Source organism: Trichomycterus rosablanca, chromosome 7 (genome assembly GCF_030014385.1).
Source record: "Trichomycterus rosablanca isolate fTriRos1 chromosome 7, fTriRos1.hap1, whole genome shotgun sequence".
Classification (NCBI taxonomy): domain Eukaryota; kingdom Metazoa; phylum Chordata; class Actinopteri; order Siluriformes; family Trichomycteridae; genus Trichomycterus; species Trichomycterus rosablanca.
This window is the reverse complement of record NC_085994.1, coordinates 19,381,134-19,405,915: the sequence shown is the minus strand read 5'-3', so window position 1 is coordinate 19,405,915 and position 24,782 is coordinate 19,381,134. Positions and strand designations below refer to the sequence as shown.

Genomic DNA, 24,782 nt, shown 5'->3' with positions numbered 1-24,782 from the left:
AATGCAGGAATGGATGTATATTAACAAGTAAAATGAAGTTGAGCAGACAAAACATGAAATATCTTGGGTTCAAACTGTCTGCAATAAAAGTCAAAGTAAATGTAATGAACACTGCATTATTATTTTATTTGCATTTTCCATACTGTCCAAATTTTTAAATGATCTCTTATATTTAAATTTTATATTCCTTGTAAACATTGCAAATTTTGTAAATATTTTAAAACAGCTTTTAGATAAATCCACTGTGGGTTTATGTGTGCTAATGGTAAACACAGAAGATACACCTGCAGAGTGGAGGTAGCTAGTGTGATGCTGGATCAGTTTCCTGTGGACTCAGCATTTTTCAAAAAGAGAAACAAGAGAAGAAGCTGCTGGGGGATAAAAATTGATGGTGGTTTATTTTACCTCCCTGTATAGCTCTTTATTATGTGCAGTCTCTGGTAGGGTACACCATGAAAAGAATATTCCACCACTTTTGTATTTTAATAAATGTTTACTGATGAAAAAATATAAAAAATAATAAATAAATTACATTATTAATGTAATTTAATAATGTAATTTATTTATTATTTTTTATATTTTATAGTTTTTCAATGTTTTCCAAAAGTATGTGGACACCTGATCATGAGCTTCCCATTCTACTATACAACCATGGGCTTTAATCTGAAGGTACCCTTCCTCTCCTTTTGGCAGCTATAACAGTTTACACTCTTTTAGAAAGGTATTCCAGCATATTTTTGTTTCTATAAGAAATTTAGCACATTCAGTCAAAAGGTATTTAAGAAGTCGGACACTGATGCAGGACTCCGGATGTTTCAATTTATCTAAAAGCTTGCCAAACATTTTTGCATCTTGCTTTGTGCATGATGGAAGAAAGAAAATTACCTTCCCCAAACTTTTTTTCTCTCTTTTTTTCTCCGATTTTCCCCCCAATTTTTTCCCCTAAACTAGTCGTATACAATTACCCTGACTGCGTTACGCTACACCTCTAGTGATACAACCCTCCACCTCTGACTGAGGAGCTTCCCAACTGACACACTCCCCCTTTGACACGTGTGCAGTACCGACTGCATCTTTTCACCTGCACGAGGCGAATTCATATGCGGATCAGCCTTGTGCACGGAGAGCCACACCCTGATCAGCATTATTCCCTCTGCATTATAACTCTGCGCAGGCACCATCAATCAGCCAGCAGAGGTCATAATTGCACCAGTTATTAGGAACCCTGGTCCGGATCATCCCACCCTGAACAACAGCCAATTGTTGTTCATGTAGCCGCCCAGCTCAGCCGTATGGCAGAGCTGAGATTCGATACGACGTATTTGAAATCCCAGCTCTGGTGTGCTAGCATATTTTACTGAGCGGTGCATATAATTAAGTCTGTTATATAAAATGTCTCTTTAGTTTGCAGAGACTTTAATTTTTTTAGAGACTGGGCTGCTTATTGTGAGGGTTTTGGCAAGATCTAGTTGGTCCACCTTGTAGACGTAAAGTCGTCGCTCATCTACTACTGCTGTTTGAGTTGGTCATTTTCGAGACCTTCATCAGTGGTCACAGGATGTTGCCCACAGGGTGCTGTTGGCTGGATGTTTTTGATTGGTGGACTATTCTCAGTCCAGCAGTGACAGTGAGGTATTTTAAAACTCCAGCAGCATTGTCTTATCCACTCATACCAGCACAACACACACTAACACACTACCACCATGTCAGTGTCACAGCAGTGCTGAAAATGATCCACCATCCAAATAATACCTACTCTGTAGTGGTCCTGTGGGGGTCCAAAGCATGCAGAGAAACAGATGGACTACAGTCAGTAATTGTATAACTACAAAGTGCTTCTATGTGGTAAATGGAGCTGATAAAATAGACAGTGAGTGTAGAAACAAGGAGGTGGATTTAATGTTATGGCTGATCGGTGTATATGCCATGAGCACTTTACCTCAAACAAGGTGCAGCTGTGGATCATTGGCTACTGACCAATCATATTGAAGAGGCATTGGCTTGACACCATAAACAAAGCCTCCTCCACCATGTGCTCTTAGAGACAAGGGTGTGGCAGCTACACAAACATTCTCTCGGAGCACAAGGGCTGAGTTTGTGACAAAAAAGTGGCAGAAACATCAGAACCTGTTTGAAAGGCTGTCCACATACTTTTGGACAAATGGTGTACGTAATAAGCAATGTTATTTACCCATTTTGTCTTGATCACACACTCACATACTACTTTTGTGTTTAGGTTTGCGCAACACATGTTTTTATGCAGAATGCAATTGTATTGTGCTTGAAAATACAGCGCAGTACATCCAGCCCTCATTGTCTAAAATCATTTTGTTTTTATTTCCCACTGGATAGTTGTTAAAATGCTGTATAATGGAAAACAGCATGCTGTATGTTACTGTAGCAAACAAGCTTCATCTTATTGCCATGTAAACTGTTCATTGTTGTGATATTATCATATATATTAAATTCTACAGAGCAGCTACTTGTTTATAAGCCATTTTATGTTGCATGTCTTGATTACAGCTTTAATCTGATATTTGGGTTCTAATTTTATTTATGTGTCGTTTAGGTGTTTCAGCGCAGAGAGGACGGCTCTGTGAATTTCTTCAGAGACTGGGCTGCTTATCGCGAGGGTTTTGGCAAGATCACTGGGGAACACTGGCTCGGTAAGCTCCGCTTTTATCCTGAAATATGAAGACATCCAATGTAGTTTTATTCCTTTCTCAAGGATCAGAGGTGTGTGTAAACAGCTAAAGAGCATTTTCATTAAACAACACTTTACTCAAAAGTTGTCTCTGGCACATGACTAAATGTCTTTTCTGAAATGGGATTGCTTAACACACACACACACACACACACACACACACACACACACACACACACACACACACACACACACACACACACACACATACACAGATAAAGAGAGAGAGAGACTACATTTTGAAGTCACTCTCTACAACCCACACAAATCTGGTTCACTTTATGGATGGTGATGATTCCTTTCGGACAATGATCATTCAACTGAATAATTAATTTGGCACAGTTTTTACCCTGACACAACCCTCCTATTTATCCTTGCTTTGGACCAGCAGTAGGGTTGTACTGATATGTGCCCCCCTATATGGCTAGGTTCACATAACACCTTGCACCTTTTACACTGATCAGCCATAACTATAAAACCACCTCCTTTTTTCAACACTCTCTGTCCATTTTATCAGCTCCACTAACCATATAGAAACATTTTGAATTTCTACAATTACTGACTGTAGTCTGTTTCTCTACATACCTTTTTAGCCTGCTTTCACCCTGTTCTTCAATGGTCAGGACCCCCACAGGATCATTCTCAGCACTGCAGTGACAATGACATGGTGGTGGTGTGTTAGTGTGTGTTGTGCTGGTATGAGTGGATCAGACACAGCAGCACTGCTGGAGTTTTTAAATACCGTGTCCACTCACTGTCCACTCTATTAGACACTCCTACCTAGTTGGTCCACCTTGTAGACGTAAAGTCAGAGACGATTGCTCATCTATTGCTGCTGTTTGAGTTGGTCATCTTCTAGACCTTCATCAGTGGTCATAGGATGCTGCCCACAGGGATGTTTTTTTGATTGGTGGACTATTCTCAATCCAGCAGTGATAGCGAGGTGTTTAAAAACTCCAGCAGCGCTGCTGTGTTTGATCCACTCATACCAGCACAACACACACTAACACACCACCACCATGTCAGTGTCACTGCAGTGCTGAGAATGATCCACCACCCAAATAATACCTACGCTGTAGTGGTCCTGGGAGAGTCCAGCATGAAAGGGGGCTAACAAAGCATGCAGAGAAACAGATGGACTACAGTCAGTAGTTGTAGAACTTCAAAGTGCTTCTATATGGTAAGTGAAGCTGATAAAATGGACAGTGAGTGTAGAAACAAGGAGGTGGTTTTAATGTTATGGCTGATCTGTGTATATTTGCCCAGGATTTAAACCCCCAGAACTCAGGCTGTTGTTACCAGCAGTGTGGCTGTTACCATTATGCCACACAAGCTCCAAAAGCAGGCCAGTAGGTAAATTGGCTACTCCAAATTACCCCAATATGTGAGGGATTTGCATTGTTTACATGGGTTTTTCTCCAGTTACTGTGTATCAATGCAGTTTAGCCTATCTAATTTGACTAATTTGAGAGAATTGGTAATAAGTAATGTCCTATAATAAACAGTTTTAATAAACAGCCTGTCCAGTTTGTGTTTCAGCATTGTACTCAGTGATTTAAAGTGGCTTTGGACCCATTGCAACCTGATTAGGATACATGTAGTATACAAGTAGGTTACATGTGTACAGTTGAGTACCTTATATTATCTGTATTATGTTATGTAGAACATATTAGATTACATTAGATTCAACTTTATTGTCATTGTGCAGAGTACAAGTACAGAGCCAACGAAATGCAGTACATAGAAACAAGAAATAATAAACACATTGGGAGAGTAGGAGATAAAAAAAACCAGCAACCAGATAGACTCATGGCTGGATATACAAAGCTTGTTGTGCTGTTTTTGGCAATTCTGTTGCATTTAATTTCAATAATTTAATTGAATGGATTTAGTAAAAACCATAGCTCACTAATTCAGTGATTTTATTTTTAATACATTTAGTAAGAAAAATAACCCACCACTACACTTGAAGCTGCAGCAAAAGCTGCTTTCACGAACTATAACGGACTAAGCTGGTTCTAGAAGCAACTCAAGAGCACAAGAATTCACAGGCCTCTTTATATCCCACTCTTCACCTGCCAATTTTGCTATGATGTAGCATTTTGTGCTTTATCTAAATAACATTCTTTATATTTTTGTGGAAAGGTTTTAGACAGCTTTGTTTCCAGTTTGTTGTTCTTGTTCTTCGGTTTTCCCTAAGCTTGGCATCCTTACCCACATTCCACTTTCTCCAAATTGTCATTGCTTTCTTAGGAACTCTTATCTTCCCCAGTGACTTTTACATTCCTTCCAGCATTACAGCATTATTTTACATTTGCCAAGGATTGTGTTAAATAATAAAACAAACTAGCACACCAGAGCTGACATTTCGAACTTGTCGGTTTGAAACTCGGTTCGAAACTCAGCTCTGCCATCCGGCAGGCTGGGCGCCTACACGAACAACGATTGGCTGTTAAGGTGAGGGGGTGACCTCATAACTGATGCAATTTTGACCTCTGCTGGCTGAATGATGGCGCCTGCACAGAGATGGGGGATAATGGGATCAAGGTGTGTCTCTTCGTACACAAAGCTAATACACATATGAACTCGCCTTGTGCAGGTGATGCAGTCGGATGCAGTCGGCTACTGCACATGTGTCAAAGGGGAAGTGTGTCAGTCTCGCTCTCCTCAATCAGGGTGGAGATCAGCATCAGTAGAGAGGAAGCGTAATGCAATTAGGTAACTGGATACGACTAGATTGGGAGGAAAATTGGGAAAAAAAAAAATAATAATAATAATGTTCGAGTTTTTTTTATTCACATCCCTGTATTATTCATAACATTTCTTTCTTATTAATTATTCATGCAGTACAGACTATCTTGGTTCACAGGAATTTGAAACAAGCCTGATGTACCTGCATAAGACATTTTGTTTCTTATTGGGTTCTGAGTGCTCTAAGCTTTCTTCCTCTGTCTCTGGTTTTGCCACCTCTTGGTCAGTGCCGTTCATACCAAAGCCTGTCCTCAATCACCCTTTTCATACAGAAATCATCTTATAGAGTGTTTACTTAACATTATATATTAATTAATCTTTGCTAAACATATATATGCCTTTAAATATAAAAGCATTAACACCTTCCATTCTTAAATCCACAGTTTGGATGTCATGTACGTGAATAGTTGCTGCTGTTTCCCTCATACATATTCATATGAGGAAGAATAGCACACAAATTTAGAAAGCCAGTCCAAAACAGGTGTAGCTGATAAGATAGAATGTTTAATTAACTAAGGTTTTGGCAGTCGGCCAGATACAAACTACTCGCAACCATCTTGTTCAGAGTGGTTGCCAGGTCCCTGTTCAACCCCCTAAATTTGTCTTGCTTTTTTTTTTTGCTTCTAGATTATGCTACAGGTTATTTTACATACAGTAATTCTATATTTAAATATTAACTAAAGGCCCAAACATGTGTTTCCTATTACATATTCTATATTTCTAGCCATATTTAAAGTTTGAGCAATGTTTACTGCTAGATAGAAATGCTGTAAAACATATAATGCAATGAACATCAGGTTAAACAGGACAGTGTGTGTGTGTGTGGGTGTGTGTGTGTGTGTGTGTGTGATGAAAAAAAAACCCCATAAACCTAAGTCATGGAGTGAAAATGGGGAACATAATAAAATTCCACTTTTATTATATGAGCTTCTTTATTTTGCACAACTGTATCATCAGGGCAGTAGCCTAGTGGTTAAGGTACTGGACTAGTTCAATTGCTTAGACAATGTACTGTCACAGTATTGTATGTCACTTTGGATAAGCATCTGCTAAATGCTGTAAGTGTAAACACCACTCCCAGAACCAACTGAAGTTGAGTTTCAAGGTAACACTGTAATGTAATACTAGATGCAGTGAACCAAACAGACCCACACTGCACCTTAAACTTTGTACATCTAGCCCACAGTCCTTAATATCCTTAAAACGAGGAGTAACTAGGGTGGCGGTCGGACAGTCCGGTTTTTCAGCTGCCAGTCCTCCGCCCATGCAACGCTAGGACGGACACTTAAAAATCCTCCTTTTGGAGTGAACTGGTTACATTTTTGATCAATATTATCTGTCATTGGCTCAGGTACATGTCAAAACAAATGCTTTGTATTTTATTGGTTTAACAGCCTCATTTGACTGCTTATAGTGCTTCCTATCGTGGGCGGACCTTCTGCGATTGGCCAGTGGTGGGCGAGCCTGGCCAATCGCAGAAGGTCTGTCCTCTAAATGCTAGTCTGTGATAGGGTGGTTGAATTTCGCCTGCTCGCTCTGTTCTGCATACACCTCTACCTGAGTCAATTAGTCAGCTCTCATGCTCAGGAACGCTGTAAAAATGCCAACATTTGGTGAGTAAAACAGTAATTTGTTATAGAATTCTTGCTTAAATTGGTCAAAACTTGGTTTCATTCTGTGTGTTGCAGTATCATGTCCCCCTGTTCCTGGTATGACGTCCTCCTTTTGGGGGTGTAATGTCCTCCTTTTTGTGACTATGAATGTGGCCACCCTAGGAGTAACCCTTCTAAACATGTTACTCTGTAATACTCCAAAGTGGCAGTAGAAATTCCTCTTGCCAGCTTATTCCTGTCACAAAGGCCATAAATGTGAGCAAGGTCCTGAATTGAAGACATACTTCATTTAAAACTGCTGAGATGGGCAGTATCATGCTAGAGTCAATAAGGCTGTGATTCCTTTTGCATAATTTCAGCAAGGCTTCCCTGCCATTTATTTCAGCTTTAGCAACGTTGGCAATTCAGAGGGAAGTATTATTTTACACTGCGTTATGACAGGAGCAGCTCGTGATTGGTGCAGAGGGGGAGGGTGATATAGATTTTTCTGATAAGATACTGTATATGACAAAAATGTCTTTCATGTCTTGTTCACTGACAGTAAATTGCTTGACAAGACCAGTAACTACCAGAACAGAAACTGAGTCATATGTTTCCCCCACTTCGATATTTGGCTGTGTCACAGGGTGGTGAGCACCCTGTGACAGAGGTGCCAGATGTAACCCCTAATCTGTGATATTAGATGATGAACCAGATTGTAGGAGACAATAGAAAACCAACTCTGCCAACTGGAAACAAAACAGCGAGAGAGGTAGAGAATATGAGGACTCAGCTTAAAGCTTAGTCTCAGGTATTACTGTTGTTGTAGCTATTAACAATAATAAAGAGCAGAATATGCTTTGACAGAACACACTCTCCTGAACCCCTCCCAACCCCCATCACACACTTCCTAGCAAGTGTGGGCTTCACAGGTCAAGATATTCTAGACATTATAGTCACCACTGGCAGCTGTTTCGTACTGTAGTAAATTAGGTTTAGGCTTATCTGTGATTTCACAAAGTGATGAGGCATTTGTAGCTTTGGATGTAATGATGCACCACAAGACAGTTAAAAATCGGTGCATATGTGCCATGATTAGAATCGGTTATTCATTTAAGATGAATCGATATTCACAGCAGAAGGCACTGGTGCTGTTCACCTCGCCTGGTTGACGTCACTACAGGGTTGAACTTTTCCAGCCAAATTTATTTATGTGAGGATACTTTCTTCATTTGTATTATTCATTTATTATTCATTTATTTATATAATGAATTTAATTTAAGTTTTTTACACAATAAGCATTATTTGGCATAATTTGTACCTACCTCAGAAATAAAAGGGCATTCATTATTTAGATAAATAGAAGATAAGCACAAATACAGTATTTTATTATTATTTTTTAAAGAGAAATAATAAAAGAAAACTTTGTCATAATTTGTCTTTAATTTCATTTTGTTTAAAAAAAATTGTAATCGTAAACACAGTATAGTAAATCGTATCGCATCGTGGGAGTGTATCGTTACATCCCTATTTGTAGCTCATTCTTCTCTACAGATAAGTTGGGGAGCCCAGGTTTTACGTCAGGTTTCTTACCTTTAATCAGATCTAAGACTTGGTCACTCAATTACAAAGGTTCCTTTTGATTATTGTCTTGCTTTCAAAAAAACTTTCTTCCCAACAAAATAGCTTTCTTGCAAAAAGAAGAAACCTTTAATCAAAGATCTTTTTTAGTGTGCAACATTATTTTTTATAAATCCTGACCAGATTGCCAATCCCTGCTGTGACATTCCCATAACATAATGCAATTATCACTGTATTTTGCAATGGGGTCAGTGTTACTGATTGATTTTCATGGCTATGTTTCTATCTCAACTACTTGCCAGCTTATTCCTGTCACAAAGGCCATAAATGTGAGAAAGGTCCTGAACTGAAGGCATACTTCATTTAAAACTGCTGAGATGGGCAATATTATGCTAGAGTGATTCCTTTTGCATAATTTCTGCAAGGCATCCCAGCCATTTATTTCAGCTTTAGCAACGTTGGCAAATACTTCTTAGAATCCAAGCGATTTATTTATTTATTTTTTACCAGAGCACAATACCTTCTGCTACGTCATTGGTGAGCCCATGCTTTGCATGTCTTCTATTTTAAGATGTAACATTTAACAGTGTTACAGTGTAACATCATTGAATACTGTATGGTTCATTAACAATGGCAAGCTCTCCCAGTTAGTGTTGCAGTAGCTAATCTAACAAGTGCTCATAAAAAATACAATAAACTCATTCCTACACCAGGAGACCAGAGTCAACCACTAGAATTACGCTCTGGACTCATTTCTTTATGTTATTGTATTTTATATAAGGACACTGTTTTGTGACATTTCTTGTTATGTCTTGCTTGTAATTTTGTGAAGTTTTGAGGCTTGTTCTCTTGCACTGTATAACTTGTTTATGAATGTAGGCCACACTTTTAACTGTAGTGATTGAAGAATGGTTATGAGACTGTAACGGAAGGAAAGGGAACTGAGTATGGGCAATCACACCTCAACCCAATCTCCCCACACAGACACACAAACATACACCTTGTTATTTACTTATTTACTACAAAAACAAAACATAAACAGCTATTAAGGAAATAAGTAGAAGGTGGATGTGAGGTTTCATCAATGAGAAGAGAAAGGAAAAATGAGTAAATATATAGGCAGTTCATTAGAGAATTTTAGCCATGTCCCTTTCTCCCAAACTTATTTCATAACTCGTTTATGCCTTGTGTGACAAGCCCTGTTTATTTAGAGTGGCAGCCTCATCTAGGCAATGTGGCTATATTTTCATATTCTTCCCATTTCTCCCAGAACTAAGCTCTAAGATTTGCTCAGTGATTCTGAGATGATGGTGTATCCTTCTTTAGACTTCCTGAGATTCCTGAGTTATTGTGAGTGCTCCATTGAGATCTGTTTTTTTATTTGTCAAATGAGATCAAAGCTACATTAATAGTTATAAAGACTTCTCATACTTCATTTAATATTAACTGTTTTATAAATCATCGGGGGAAAACCCTATCTTACTATATTTTAAATGAGCAAGCAAAGAATATACAAAATAAAACACAAATAAGAAACTCGCTGATTTTTACATTTTACATGTTTGTTACAATAACACATGTAATACATTTATTATAGAACACTATGGTCAGTTTTTTTAAAAGAAAATGTTGTTGCAACGGCACTTGTGGATTAGCTCATGATAAATGACAGAATTGGAAAAAGTGTGGGAGTTTGTTTCTGTGGGCATGTGATGGACGGTTACTTCCCACCATAAACAAGACAAATGACATTTTATTTATTTACTGCTAGGTTGGTGCTACTTTATCAGTGCAATGCAATGGAGAAAGTCTCCCACAGTGACAGGAGCTGATACACACTGAGACACAGCTTTACACTGTACATCTTCAGTGCTCTTATACATTTAAATGTGTGATACCATTGTGTAATATCATTTGTACTCAGTGTCATATTACAGTATATAATCTTATTCTTTAATGACAGACATGCTATTACACCATATTGACACAATATCAATCACAGTGTTACACAGGCATAGTGGTGGCAATGTTATGCCTGGCTAAAATCCGACAACACTGCCAACATTTGTTGTTTGCTATACTTATAAAATGAAATAGAACATTTGCACCTTCGGTACAGTCCAACAACACTGCTCATGTTTATTTTAGTTAGGTAGTTTCCTTAATGTCTTTTGTTCATTTATATTTTTTGTTCTTTTATATACAGTTGTACCTTGCAACTCGACGTCCCCTAAACTCAAAATCTTCAAAACCTGATGCCTTTCATTGAGAAATTTGTACCGTGGAACTCAACTCTAACCTTAAACTCGACGTGTGTGTGACTGCCGTTTTGTTCAGCACTTGGCTTGAGCGGTTCAGTAAAGTGCGAACATGAGATGAATCTGCATGTGTGGAATAACCATCAAATTCACTCTGAGAGTGTCCACATGTATCTGTGTTTAGCTGGATTTTCCTCCTGTTTCACTTTTAAACTTGTGTTATAGCTTGGGGTGCTGAGAAATTGTGAGAATGGCATGCTCATAAGTTCTCTCCACTAATGAAATTCCTCGCTCGTTGTTCTAGTACAATAAGTCACCTTAAGCTTTGTGCACCTCCACACATCATACGATATAACGGCACAGCCAGCGCAAAAGCTATTTTGCCGCTTCTCATGTGAATGTGCCCTTACTGAGCTTGCTAAGGCATACAGTATTCCAAGATCAAGCAGCTTCACGATTAAGAAGCATAAGTAAACAATAAATAATAAACGTAAAGTTTAAGTTTAATTGTATTTTTAGTTAATTTTTGACTGTTTTTCAATTGTTTTTATATTATATTTGTGTTATTTTCAGTGTATACGTGTCAAAAACAACCCCATTATTTTACATTAGTCTAAAATATATGCAGTTACATGGGACCATAGAACACATTAACAGGTTTCCCATACATCCTTATGGGAAAAAAATACCTTAAAACTTAACGCCTTTTAAACTCAACACCACTTCCACAACCAATTGACGTTTCTTTATTTCTTAATTTTTTTCTTGACAATTATTTTCCAAAGTACCTACAAGACTGTGCTCATCATGGTAGTAAGACAGTTTCTTAAACAATACTGCCTGAGGGCTTGATTGTCACACACATTTAGCAGCAGTTTCTGTCCTTGACCTTTTTGCATAGAGATTTCCTCTGACTCCCTGAATCTTTTTATGATATTATGAACTGTAAATGGTAAAAGACTGAAATTAAGTATTGTCTTTGAACTAACTGACAATTCCTTCACAAAAATTGGCAAAATTGATGAACCATGACTTACATCTTGGTCTATGGACACAATCATGCTGGAACAATAAAGGGCCTTTTACAAACTGTTGCCACTAAATTGAAATCATATAATTTTGATACAGCAAATCTGGCTGTAAAGACATAGGAATTAGCCATAAAATCATCAATGCACATTTATCTTTTTCTAGAGTAAAAAAACATTATTTTGGAAATTTAATGGCATTTGCATCACATCAGTGGCCATTACATTGTTTGTTGGTTCTGACAAGAGCAAGAGCATTTCAAACCCTGCAACTTAAGCTGAGTGCAATGTGTAATCAGTGCAGTTTGCATAATTAGCTAGTCGTTTTTACATTAAGCTAGGGATGTTAATGTCATTGTTCAGTTAATGCTGTCCATTAAATAGGTTATCTAAATTTGTTTAAAGCGGCTGGTGGTTGATTTGAATTAGGTTTAGTTTCAGTTAATACACTTTCACTTTTATGTACACATTTAAATAACAGCAATATGGAATCTATTACATTTCATAATGGGGTGCTGAAAAACAAACTGCATGTATCAGTTTTATTATACTTGTACAGCACATGTAAATATAAATGATGAGAGCAAGTACGTAGTTTGAGACCATTAGTGAAAATGATTTTGTTTGAATTTTATTGAGTTAATTTAATGATTTCATTATAAACTGATAAGCCATAACATCAAAACCACCTCCTTCTTTCTACACTCACTGTCCATTTTATCAGCTCCACTTACTATATGGAAGCACTTTGTAGTTCACTTCTGTAGTCCATCTGTTTTTCTACATACTTTTTAACCTCCTTTTACTCTGTTTTTCAATGGTCAGGACTCTCCCAGGACCACCATAGGGCAGGTATTATTTAGGTGGTGGATTATTCTCAGCACTGCAATGACATGGTGGTGGTGTGTTAGTGTCTGTTGTGCTGGTATCACTGCTGGAGTTTTTAAATACCATGTCCACTCACTGTCCACTCTATTAGACACTCCTACCTAGTTGATCCACCCTGTAGATGTAAAGTCAGAGACGATCGCTCATCTATTGCTGAGTTGGTAATCTTCGAGACCTTCATCAACTTTACACCGTTCTTGGCTTTTGTGCTTTTATGAGATTTCCTCTGACTCCCTAAATCATTTTATGATATTATGAACTGTAGATGGTAAAAGACTTAAATTCTTTGCAATCTTATGTTAAAAACATTGTCTATGAACTAACTGACAATTCTTTTACGAAGATTGGCAGCATTGGTGAACATACGACTGATGTTTGTATGGACACATTCATGGAACAATAAAGGGCCTTTCCCATACTGTTGCCACTAAATTAGAAGCATATAATTTTAATACAGCAACTTTGGCTGTTAATACATTAGAATAAAAAATAAAAAAACATTTTTACTAGCGGTCTTAGACTTTACACCTGACTAGGGATGTAACGATGCACCACAAGACAGTTATTAACCGATTCAAAAATTCCACGATTTAAATCGAATTTGACATGTAAAATTAATCAATACTCACTTTAAACAGCAGAGGGCATTGGCACTATACACCTCGCCTGGTTGACGTCACTGGCGCTATACGTCAGGTTGCCAGATCCGGAATTTTTCAGCCAAATTGGGCTTAATTTAAAATTGTTTTGCATAGTTTGTACTATGCAGAAATAAAAGGCCATTAATTATTTAGATAAATAAAAGATAATCACAAATACAGTATTTTATTTTCTTTCTTTAAAAGAAATAATCCAGGGGAGTAGTATATATCATACACTAACTGTCAAAATATGATTTATGACCCCTGATTTATGACCCCTCTGTGTATGACAGACTAGTTTTGATTGACATGCCATTTTGACCGACAGGCCATGGTTCCTCACTAACCCCCCCACACACACACACACAGACACCCCCACCCCACACACCCCATCCCCACACACCACATCCCCACACACCCACCCCTTCCCACAGACCCTCCCACCCCAGCCCACACACCCCATTCTACTCACACACACACCCCCCCACACACACTTAGGTTTTTTAACAACAATGGTTTTATGACAAACCCCATGCTGTGACGATGTATATAGTATTTAAGCATTCACACACTGTTGGATTTCTAAGACAAAAAACTTCAAAAATGTGTATCGTATGTGTAAATCAGACACTTTTTAGATATTCAACAGTTACACCATCTGTAGTTCTAGTGTTTGTGAAACCAATTTGGTTTTTGTACCAAGGAGAAAAAGATAGACAAAGCATTTGGTGGTAGGCATAGCAAGTACTTTAAGGAAAGTTAAAATAAACCAATTTGATTCTCTGGCTTACGACGTTTGTAGGACAGTATAAAGAGTGTCACGACATGCCTTGTTTTGTCTGTTAAAAGAAACATCAAACACATACACCTACACATCACTCCACCACTACACATACACAATAATGGTTTAAGTTAGTGTCTTAAAGCCAACATCATGATTAATGCTGGCTAAATATAAATTTATATTTTAAAATAAATGTATTTATGAAACAAATAAACGAGAAACTTAGTTTTTTCTTCACAGGACAATACACACACACACACACACACACACATCACGGTTTATCCGGTTAGGCACCGCTATGTCTACATTAAATGGTTAATAGGAACAGTGTAACTATATGTTAATGTTTCATTTGTGTTTATAACAATGTCAGGATGGCAGACAGGTGTGTATCTTTACTTCAAAGGGGTTACAGATGCGTACCCCCCCCCCCCCCCCCAACAAGCGGTTGGGGTCACAAACACTAGAACTACAGATGGTGTAACTGTTGAATATCTAAAAAGTGTCTGATTTACACATACGATACACATTTTTGAAGTTTTTTTGTCTTAGAAATCCAACAGTGTGTGAATGCTTAAATACTATATTCATCGTCACAGCATGGGGTTTGTCATAAAACCATTGTTGTTAAAAAACCTAGGTGTGTGTGTGTGGGGGGGTGTGTGTGTGTGTGAGTAGAATGGGGTGTGTGGGCTTGGGTGGGAGGGTCTGTGGGAAGGGGTCGGTGTGTGGGGATGGGGTGTGTGGGGTGGGGGTGTCTGTGTGTGTGTGTGTGGGGGGGGGGGGGGCTTTGAGGAACCATGGCCTGTCGGTCAAAATGGCATGTCAATCAAAAATAGTCTGTCATACACAGAGGGGTCATAAATCAGGGGTCATAAATCATATTTTGACAGTTAGTGTATGATATACTACTCAGGGGTGCCGTACAATGGATAACCCTGAGCTCTGACCCCAGCTTCCAAATAAGCTAGGATATGCAAAAAAACAATTCCAATGTACTGTTCATCTGTATATGTATAGATGGCAAATAAAAGGCATTCTATTCTATTCTAAATGGGTTTTGCTGATCTTGTTTACTAACTCAAGTTGTTTGGAGAAGCTTTAGGATGCTGGCTACATTTATAATTTACTTAGCTTATTAAGCATAATTAACAACTATCTATAAAATGTAAGTTCACAGTGCAGAGCTAACTCTGCTCATGTTATTTTATTCATGTTAGAGTTTTATATAACTCTCATATTAAGCTTTTTCTAAAACTAACAAAGCCGTGTTAAGAAGAAACTCAGTGATGTGTTTAATACTTTAATAGATTGGAATAAGCTTGTTGGTTAATGGTTAACTATTGATTATTGACAGTTAGTCATTATTTAAATTTGCACCCCCACATTAAAAATTCATTTCCAAATGAAATGTGAGTACAGATCAAAGCACAGCGTGACTTGCGCTGTCTCACCTTAGTACATCTAATCTGCTGTGTTATTGAATGCTCTTCTGGGTCAGAGTGTGAGTCATGGACCTTGGGTGCATTTGTGTTTTTAAGATCAAGGCACCAATAATGTGGAATGACAGGCCTGTCATTGGCTGTCTTCTGTCTGAGATTGATGAGCTCTTTGAAAGGAGGTATGACATTTCCCATGGCTGATTATTTTGACTCCTACACTACAAGTAAGGGCACTGTATGGCAATAACTCCAAAAAAAGACTTAACCCACTGTTGAAATTCATTTGGATGCCTATAACCCAGAGATGTTCACAAGTCACAAAATATGAGTCCGAGTCAAGTCACGAGTCTTTAGGCTAGAGTCCGAGTCAAGTCACGAGTCTTTAGGCTAGAGTCCGAGTCAACTGTATTTTGTCGTTTTACTTAGTGCCTTTACTTTCCTTGTCATTGTGTAAATGAATGTAATTTCCGTAACAAGAAGGTAGCAGTTAAAAGCTTCAACTGATATATTTTGTTTTTATTGCAAAACAAAAGTGCACGATAAATTACTGCACAGCGGCCAAAATCCAAAACACAACAAAAAAAATCATAATCACTGCTTACCTTAACTTATGTTCTTCCAGATGCTATTAGATTTATAACCGTGTGTTGTCTTATTAGGAATATAATCCATTAGTTTGTAAATGTGCTTATAATTAAAAACCTCCAAACTTTTCCCGGTTGTGAAGTAAACCACTAACTTGTTAGAAAGCCAGTCAAGTGTTTCAGTGACGCATCATCTGTGTGACACAAACTGAATAAATGCAAATAACAGCATTTCTTACTAAAAATTAAAATCAGAAGGTCTGACTAGTTCAGAAAGCGGTTTTTCAACCATTAGCACCAATTCTGCAGGAGTGCTCCATTCACCCCAGTTGTTCCTGTGAAGTGCACTACGTAGCGTATTCCACCATTTTAAGTGAGATTCCAATCCAAAGGTAATGAAAATGTTCAAATGAAGTGAACTTCAAACTGCTGACGCTAGGGACTCTTGTTCTTTACAAGTCATTTTTGGAGTCATTTTTGCAAGTCACGAGTCTGAGTCATTTGAAACGAGTCCGAGTTGAATTTGCTTCTGTTCTTTCCTGATGATGGAGTAGCAGTTCAACATGCCACAGCCGTCAATAAAGACGAGAGAAAAACTAATCAATAAAGACACAAGGAAGCTGGGCACAATTAACCCCTGGGGTGGGGAAAAAATAAAACACATCAACAAACACAGCCATCTGGATGAGGTGATGAATAGAATGCAAAACACAGAGGCTACAACCCCCCGGGCAAAGTCACTCTTTAAAGAAGCATCTCATCTTTAAGAAAACATGACTAGCAGAGGTGGCACATGGGTCTGTGGGGCCTTAGGCGAGCTCTTTATATTGGGCACCGCAAACATTTGTTTACCCCTAATCCATTCTGACACAAAAAAACTTGCATATACTTTGTCATCGCAAATATTACTTTTCTTTTTGCATTGTTCTACTTAATTGAAGTTAGCGTGAAATTTGCTTATTCAGTGAAAACTGATTCAAAGCAAAAACAACAGTAATATTAATTATAACCCAAATTCAGTCCCAGCAGATTAAGCACAAGTGAAAGAGCATAGCAATACAGCCAGAGCAGGGTTCAGTTTTGCACCTAAATTCTTCAGCCTCCAAAAACAGATGTAAACTAGTTTCCAGCCCCTTATTTTTTATTTAACTCAAATTTGTTGTTGATGTGTCTTTGCTCCAGGATTATAAATTAAATTTTGACACATCAGCCAGTTCATAAGCTTTGCCAAATGTAATACAATACATTAGCAAGCAGGGGCCACAGTTGTAGAACCAATTAGAAACTCATCTGACCACCCCCCTTATACCAAGTTCACACTACACGACTTTCGAAGCCGTCAGATTGCTGTACAGTTTACACTACACAACTGGATCGTTGTCGTTTCCCACTACATGACTGATCGGTGATAGAGGGTAACACACTACACAATCTACCATTAGAAGGAATCGCAGATGAGTCAGTCTGGTCTCCCAAACTACGTTTTGTCACAAAAACACACGTGAGAAGTGACAAGGGGTTTAATGATACCACATCCAACAATGCACGTCAACAATAAGCGAGCAATCAAAGTTGTTTGTGCGCTAATGTGCAGCGTAAAAGCAAGGAGGAAAAATAAATGAATCCGAGTGGATTGGGCTACGTGACCAGCAGGGATTGTCTATTCTGTAGTGAGATGAAGGTTAATAAATATTTTTTATTATTCTTTATATGGTATTATGGTTTGGATCACAAATACTGTAAAACATGTGTGTGCCGATGTATTCTGATAGAAATCATATTATGCCCCTGTCCCACATTTTTACAACTCCTCCTCCGGGTTTTCCCTCACCCCGTACCTTGCGTACTCATTGGCTGCAGTTCGCTGCCACTCGCAACCTGATCGCAACACCTTTCACACTACAGGATTTTGACTTGCCGACAGGTCCAGATATTTAACATGCTAGATATTTTTCTTGAGTCTGCGAGCCGCTCGGATCGAGTCATTAAACAGTTCACACATAGCGATCCAAGCCGAGTTTCGATCCCTGAGTGAATGCCGAGTTGCTTCCGCGCTGCCACATCTAGCGGCGACACAGTTTATCATAACTCAAGAGATCTCTGGTGGGTTAGCACGTTGGATTGCTGTGCCAACCTAGTGCCCCATTCTCAATTTAATGTCGTATAATTGTAACAAAAACTGTATTTTGACTGTTCATTAGTAACAGTTGTAGTTGCTGACTGACTAGTCTTGCAAGGCCAACCACCATTCTTCTGACAAGATTTGCAACTGGGCAATATTTGCTACAGAATGTGTGAGGCACAATCCTCACACACCTGCAAGAAAAGGAATAAAATACACTTGCAGATATTTAAGCAAAGTTAGAACAATAATGTGGCTAATGTGTGTGTGTGTGTGTGTGGGGGTGGGGGGTGGGGTGCAGGGGGGGTTGCCAATAAATAAACTGGATGTCTCAGTATGACAAGTCTGTGACAAAGCCAGCTCTCTAAAAACAACAAATATGGATATAATACAGAATAATGCAGCCAAATTCATGACCTGTTCAGACCTGTTACTTCCCTCACATGCCTCTGTATTTTTTATTTCTTTGCTCTGCTTACATTTGAGCTGTGTGAAAACAAGATGTTGGACTCTCGAGTGGTTTAGGTGTAAATTATGCTAGTCGACTTCCTCTGGGATCCATGGTTCAAATCCTACTGGGCAGTCAGGCATCTACATACAAACATGATTGAATATGTCTGGGGGTAGCTGAGGCCCTGCGATGGATTGGCATCTTGTCCTGGGTGTGTTACTGCATTGCACCCAGTGACTTCGGGATAATCAGACCTGCCAAAACCATGACCCTGGGTTTATATAAACTAGGGCTGCCGTTAATCGCGTAAATAAAATTTTTAATCAAACGATGTTTTATTGGGCTATGTTTGTGCCAAACATGCATCACTGTGGTAATTGCTTTAACATAACATTGTGTTTATACTGTTTAGCGATTTTTCCAGTTTGCGGTCGTGAGTTACAAATTACTCGAGCTGCTGCTGCTACATATTGTAAAATATAGGGTATTTTAAATAATAATTTTTGTTTTCAAAAAGCATGAGAAATCATCACTAGACAAAATTACAGTTATTAATTAATGCTTTAATATCATCTTTGGTCAAAGCACAACTTTGTCTCGTCGGGCATCTGCGTGCACGGATACGCGTTACAGGCAAAATGAGCTCAGACTCAGTCTAACTGTATTTCAGATGAATTTGGATGAAAAGTCCATGAACTGTACACGTCATGGGAACATTACAAACACTGGTGTTAAATGGATCGCAATGGACCTTAGATGCTTTAACATAGTTAACGATGTGGGTGTACATGACGTTATACGTGTTGCATCTAGAAATGGTTCATATTAGTACCCTGAGTGCCTGTTTTCAGTGGCAGGGTTACGAACAGGAAAAGATCCTCACTTTTGTCAGATAATGTGAACTGACTTCATCAGTCATTTTAAATAACTGGCTGAAAGATGGGTAGCTGTTAACAACTCTATAGAGGCATTGGCTGGCTTTCTAAAAATAATTTAGATTTAATAATTTTATCATAATTGTATACATTTTATTATTGGAAAACATGTTCTTGCAATAAAAATGTGCATAAGCTCAAATTTTGCTTAGTTATTTTTGTAGTCGATTAATCACGATCAATTTGGTTCTTTAATCGCAATTAATCTTGATTAAAATTTTTAAGTCGTGTTACAGCCCTAATATCAACAAATAAATAGGTGTGATGAATAAGTAGCAAACCTAACAATAGTCTCCATAATAAACTCTGCTTATATAAATCTTTGTAGCAGCATATTAGAAATGCACAATTCTGCAGCATGAATATGAATGAGCTATAGTTTATTTTTGTGTCGTCAAAGGGGAAAGTTTAAATCATCACTGCATAATTTTCTTTTGTTTATATTAAAATTTACCAATTATTATTTATGTTCAATAGTTTACTGCATATGGGTATGAAAATCCATTCCCACTCTCCCACACAGTGCTTCTCCAAACTCAAGTGTTCATCAAAAGCTCTCTGTCTACTCTCTTTATCATGAGAACACAGTCACCACATACACATCTGTTGTTTCATGAAAGTAGGAGTATGAGAAATTATGCAACATGCAAGTGCATGACTCAGAATGTGTAGTTACCAGTCTGTTTGCAGTCCAGACCTTTCTCTCATAGAAAACGTGCAGAAGTGTGAAATAGGATAACACAGCTAAAGTGTATGTTTTTTTTTGTTGTTTTTTTTGTCTTCTATTTTTATTAGCATTTCACATACTAGGTATTTTGAACGATATGATACAAATTAAAAACAAATGAATAAAAACATTTGCAACCCTCTACAGGAAAAGTGGATAGAAAAGAGAAAGTGCAGAATAAATACTTGATGTTGCAATATGACAGGATAAGAGATGAGTTATTTGTGCATTAATGACACCCGTATCCAGCGTTTTGAGCTGGAACTAAGTGGTGATGCCTCATTTCTCACTATGTGACTATGTTAAACCTTCAATACCATCTCATTTTACAATCCCAGTGGGATTTCATTTTGAAACTTCCATTAGGCCTACGGTGGAGCTACACGACATGCCATGCTTTTTGCCAAACGCAGCTATTTATCTCATTGATTGCACTTTAGAAGTTCAGCAGGGAATGGGTTTAAGTTGAACTGGATTGAACTTTAATTGCAGAAGCACAATATAAAATATGTGCTGTACACATAACCCACGGTGAAGCAGGACCTCTCTCTTTTTTAAACAGTTGACTCTGCCTTTGCCTGATTTTGCCCCGTTATCTTTATAATTTATTAAGGAAAGTAAATTGAAATGTTAATTGTAACATGTTGATAAAATGATATATATAGGGAAATATATAGATTAAAACCATAAGTTACAAACAGAGAAATAATGCTCAGCATGGCACTGAAAACAGTGGCATTACTTTGCAAAGAGTATTACAAACAAGCCAGAATTGTTCCATCAACATCGTCTAGGTTCTTCTTCATTTGCATCTTGGTGCATTACGACTAATCATCATGAGTATTCATCATGCCATTTTGTGCATTTCTTTTCAAAGCTCCAGGTAAAGGACACACACAGTGCAGCTTGATTGTAATGTGTTAGGTGAACAATTGATAGAAGAGCAGAGGTCATTCACACAGGTGAAATGATTTGACCACCTATGGAAAATGGTAGACATGATTAGAATTATATTCTTTACATCTCTGTGCAAAGTGCAAACTGGTCTTCTGTTCAAATCTGACCTCATTTCAGACTATAAAGAATTACGATGTAAGGTGCTTCTTTCAGTTTTTCCATCTGCTCTAATAAAGCTGTACCTTTCCAGCACAGTCAGTACTGCTGACTCCAGTAATATTCTGGAAGTATCTGTGGGAATTGGTTACTATTCTGTCAAAAGACCATTTTTGAGTTCAGTCACTGATGTTGGATAAGGGACCTGGCTCACAATTAAAATCCCAAATCATCCTAAAGGTGTTTGATTGAATTGAATGGTTAAGGTCAGGGCTTTATGCAGGTCTCCTAAATTCCTTTAAACCAAACTCAAATCACATTGAATCAAATCATGGCTTTATGGGCTGTGCTTTGTTTACAGGAGTAAAGTCATGCTGAAAAAGAGAAGGTCCTTCCCCAGACTATTGCTAGAGCTGAAAGCTTATAATTCATTTAAATTAATTATACAGTATAAACCAGATTTTATAACTTAAGTCTGTCCACATAACCTATTATATTAATTAAATTAACTCTAAAATCAAGCATTGGATCTAAATTGTGTAATTTGTTGAGAATTTCATGTAATGGCGGGCCAAAAACCATCAACCCACTAAGGCCTGAAGTCAAATTCACTTTAAAAAACAAGTTAAAAGAGATAAAATCATGGACTGGTTTTATATCATGCTCCTGATGACCCAGACCTAGATCAGGGCATCATTGAACTCCTTAACAGCCTAACAACCTGAGCTGGTGTTGAATGCACTGATACATAATGTTCCAGAGGATCTCCGTTAGATTCAGGTGTGGGAAACATAAGGGCCAGTTAATGGCATCAATAGTTTCATCATCCAAGAACTGCCTACACACTCTGGCCACATGAGGCCGGGCATTGTCTTGCAACAGGGAAACCCAGAGCCTACTGCACCAGCATTAAGTCTAACAATGGTTTTGAGTATTGTGAATGGAATAGGGTGCTAGTGGCGAATCTGTTAACAAATGGCCTTAGAGGGCATTGGGCCCTCATGCTACCCTCATGACAGTTGGACCAGAAACCTGCTGGGGTTCATTTTGTAGGGCTATATAGATTCCAGCCTTGCTGCTGGGTTGATGTCTTTCTATCGACCTGTCCAGCTATCCTTGTGTAATGGTCCATGTCTTGGTATCTCATCCATACCTTCTTGTGACTGCATGTATGGATGTGCCATCCTGGAGGAGCTGGGCTACCCATGCAATCCTAATGGGCTGCAGGTACCGTCTCATGCTAATAGTAGTGATGGATAACAAGAAAGTAATTGTCTGTGGCCATCATGTGCAAAATCATTCCCTTTTTGGGGGTTGTCTTGCTGTTGCCTCTCCAGTTCACCTGTTGTCACGTTCATTTGCACCAAAGCAGGTGAAATTGATTCATAATCACTTATGCTTTATTTTATATTCTTGAAGTTTACCTGACTTGGTGTAATACTTTGATGGTTAAGTTTTAAGCAGTATACAATATACACAGCCTTAATCGAAAGAACTATTAACAGTCAGTCTTAACACTAATCATAACAAGAACCTGAATGTTGATGCTAATGCTTAACTAATGTTATGCTAATGTAATGCTAATCTCATAACTATACAAATACCAAAGGTGGGATGAATGAATATAAAGGCCTTCTGAGTGTTAACACATCTGGAGGTGTACTGCTGTGCAAGGAGGAGTGAAAACTAAGGACAATAAGTAGTGCAGGTAATCAGATGAGAGATGAGGCACAGGTGTTAGTATTAAGGCAATGTAGAACTTTGGGGTTTGTAGTTTGTTGCACATTGTGCACCTTAAGTTGTGGTGGAAGTTAAGTGTGCGTGTGTGGTGTAATGGTAAGAGTGGTAGAGGATACATATCAGTGCACCCTTAGTGCAGTTCCCCAAGCTTGAATAAATAGGATGGGTGGTGTCAGAAGGGCAGCTGTCGTAAAAACTCTACCAAATCAAATATGTGATTAAATGATCTGCAGTGGGGGCAGCCGAAAGAATCATTTATTTATTCAATTTGTGGTAGCAGTTTATATTTATGGAATACACACCGATCAGCCATAACATTAAAAGCACCTCCTTGTTTTTACACTCACTGTCCATTTTATCAGCTCCACTTACCATATAGAAACACTTTGTAGTTCTACAATTACTGACTGTAGTCCATCTATTTTTCTGCATGCTTTGTTAGCCCCTTTCATGCTGTTCTACAAAGGTCAGGACCACTACAGAGCAGGTATTATGTGGGTGGTGGATCATTCTCAGCACTGCAGTGACACTGACATGGTGGTGGTGTGTTAGTGTGTGTTGTGCTGGTATGAGTGGATAAGACACAGCAGCGCTGCTGGAGTTTTTAAGTACCGTGTCCACTTACTGTCCACTCTATTAGACACTCCTACCTAGTTGGTCCACCTTGTAGATGTAAAGTCAGAGACGATTGTTCATCTATTGTCAGTGGTCACAGGACGCTGCCCATGAGGCACTGTTGGCTGGATATACTTTTGGTTGGTGGACTATTCTCAGTCCAGCAGTGACAGTGAGGTGTTTAAAAACTCCATCAGCACTGCTGTCTTATCCACTGAAATCAGCACAACACACACTAACACACCACCACCATGTCAGTGTCACTGCAGTGCTGAGAATGATCCACCCCCTAAATAATACCTGCTCTGTAGTGGTCCTGGGAGAGTCCTGACCATTGCAGAACAGGGTGAAAGGAGGCTAACAAAGTATGTAGAGAAACAGATGGACTACAGTCAGTAATTGTAGAACTACAAAGTGCTTCTATATGGTAAGTGGAGCTGATAAAATGGACAGTGAGTGTAGAAACAAGGAGGTGGTTACACTTACCACACATATGTACTTTGTCAGTATACAATTACTGACTGTGACACATCTGTTTTCTCTGTACAATTTGTCACCTCTCTGTACTCCATTCATCAATCAAAAAGGGACTCCTATAAGACCCCCCAGACCAAATTTTATTTGGGTTGGACCATTCTGAGCACTGCAGTGATACTAAAGTGGAACTTACTGTACATAATAGTGTGTTGTACTGGTACACGTGTATCATGTGCAGCAGTGATGTTGAAATGTTTTAAACACAATGTGTAAATAGGTCTAGTCTCACTGTACACCTACAATGAGTGCTAACATGGTTTTTGTACCTAGTAAAGAGGCCAGATGTGCTCACACCAGAACAACCATGTCAATACCATGTTAGTGTCATTGCAATGCTAAGAATTGTGCA

General features: G+C 38.4%; 1 protein-coding gene across 1 annotated transcript in view; it reads left to right on the top strand.

The window, feature by feature from the left end:
• The window catches only part of LOC134317758 (fibrinogen C domain-containing protein 1-like), a 179,927-nt gene that overhangs the window by 122,175 nt on the left and 32,970 nt on the right, over positions 1–24,782 (top strand). Inside the window, exon 5 of the mRNA XM_062998481.1 lies at positions 2,570–2,666. Coding sequence (XP_062854551.1) covers positions 2,570–2,666 — 97 coding nt within the window. The remainder of the gene's footprint in view (positions 1–2,569; positions 2,667–24,782) is intronic.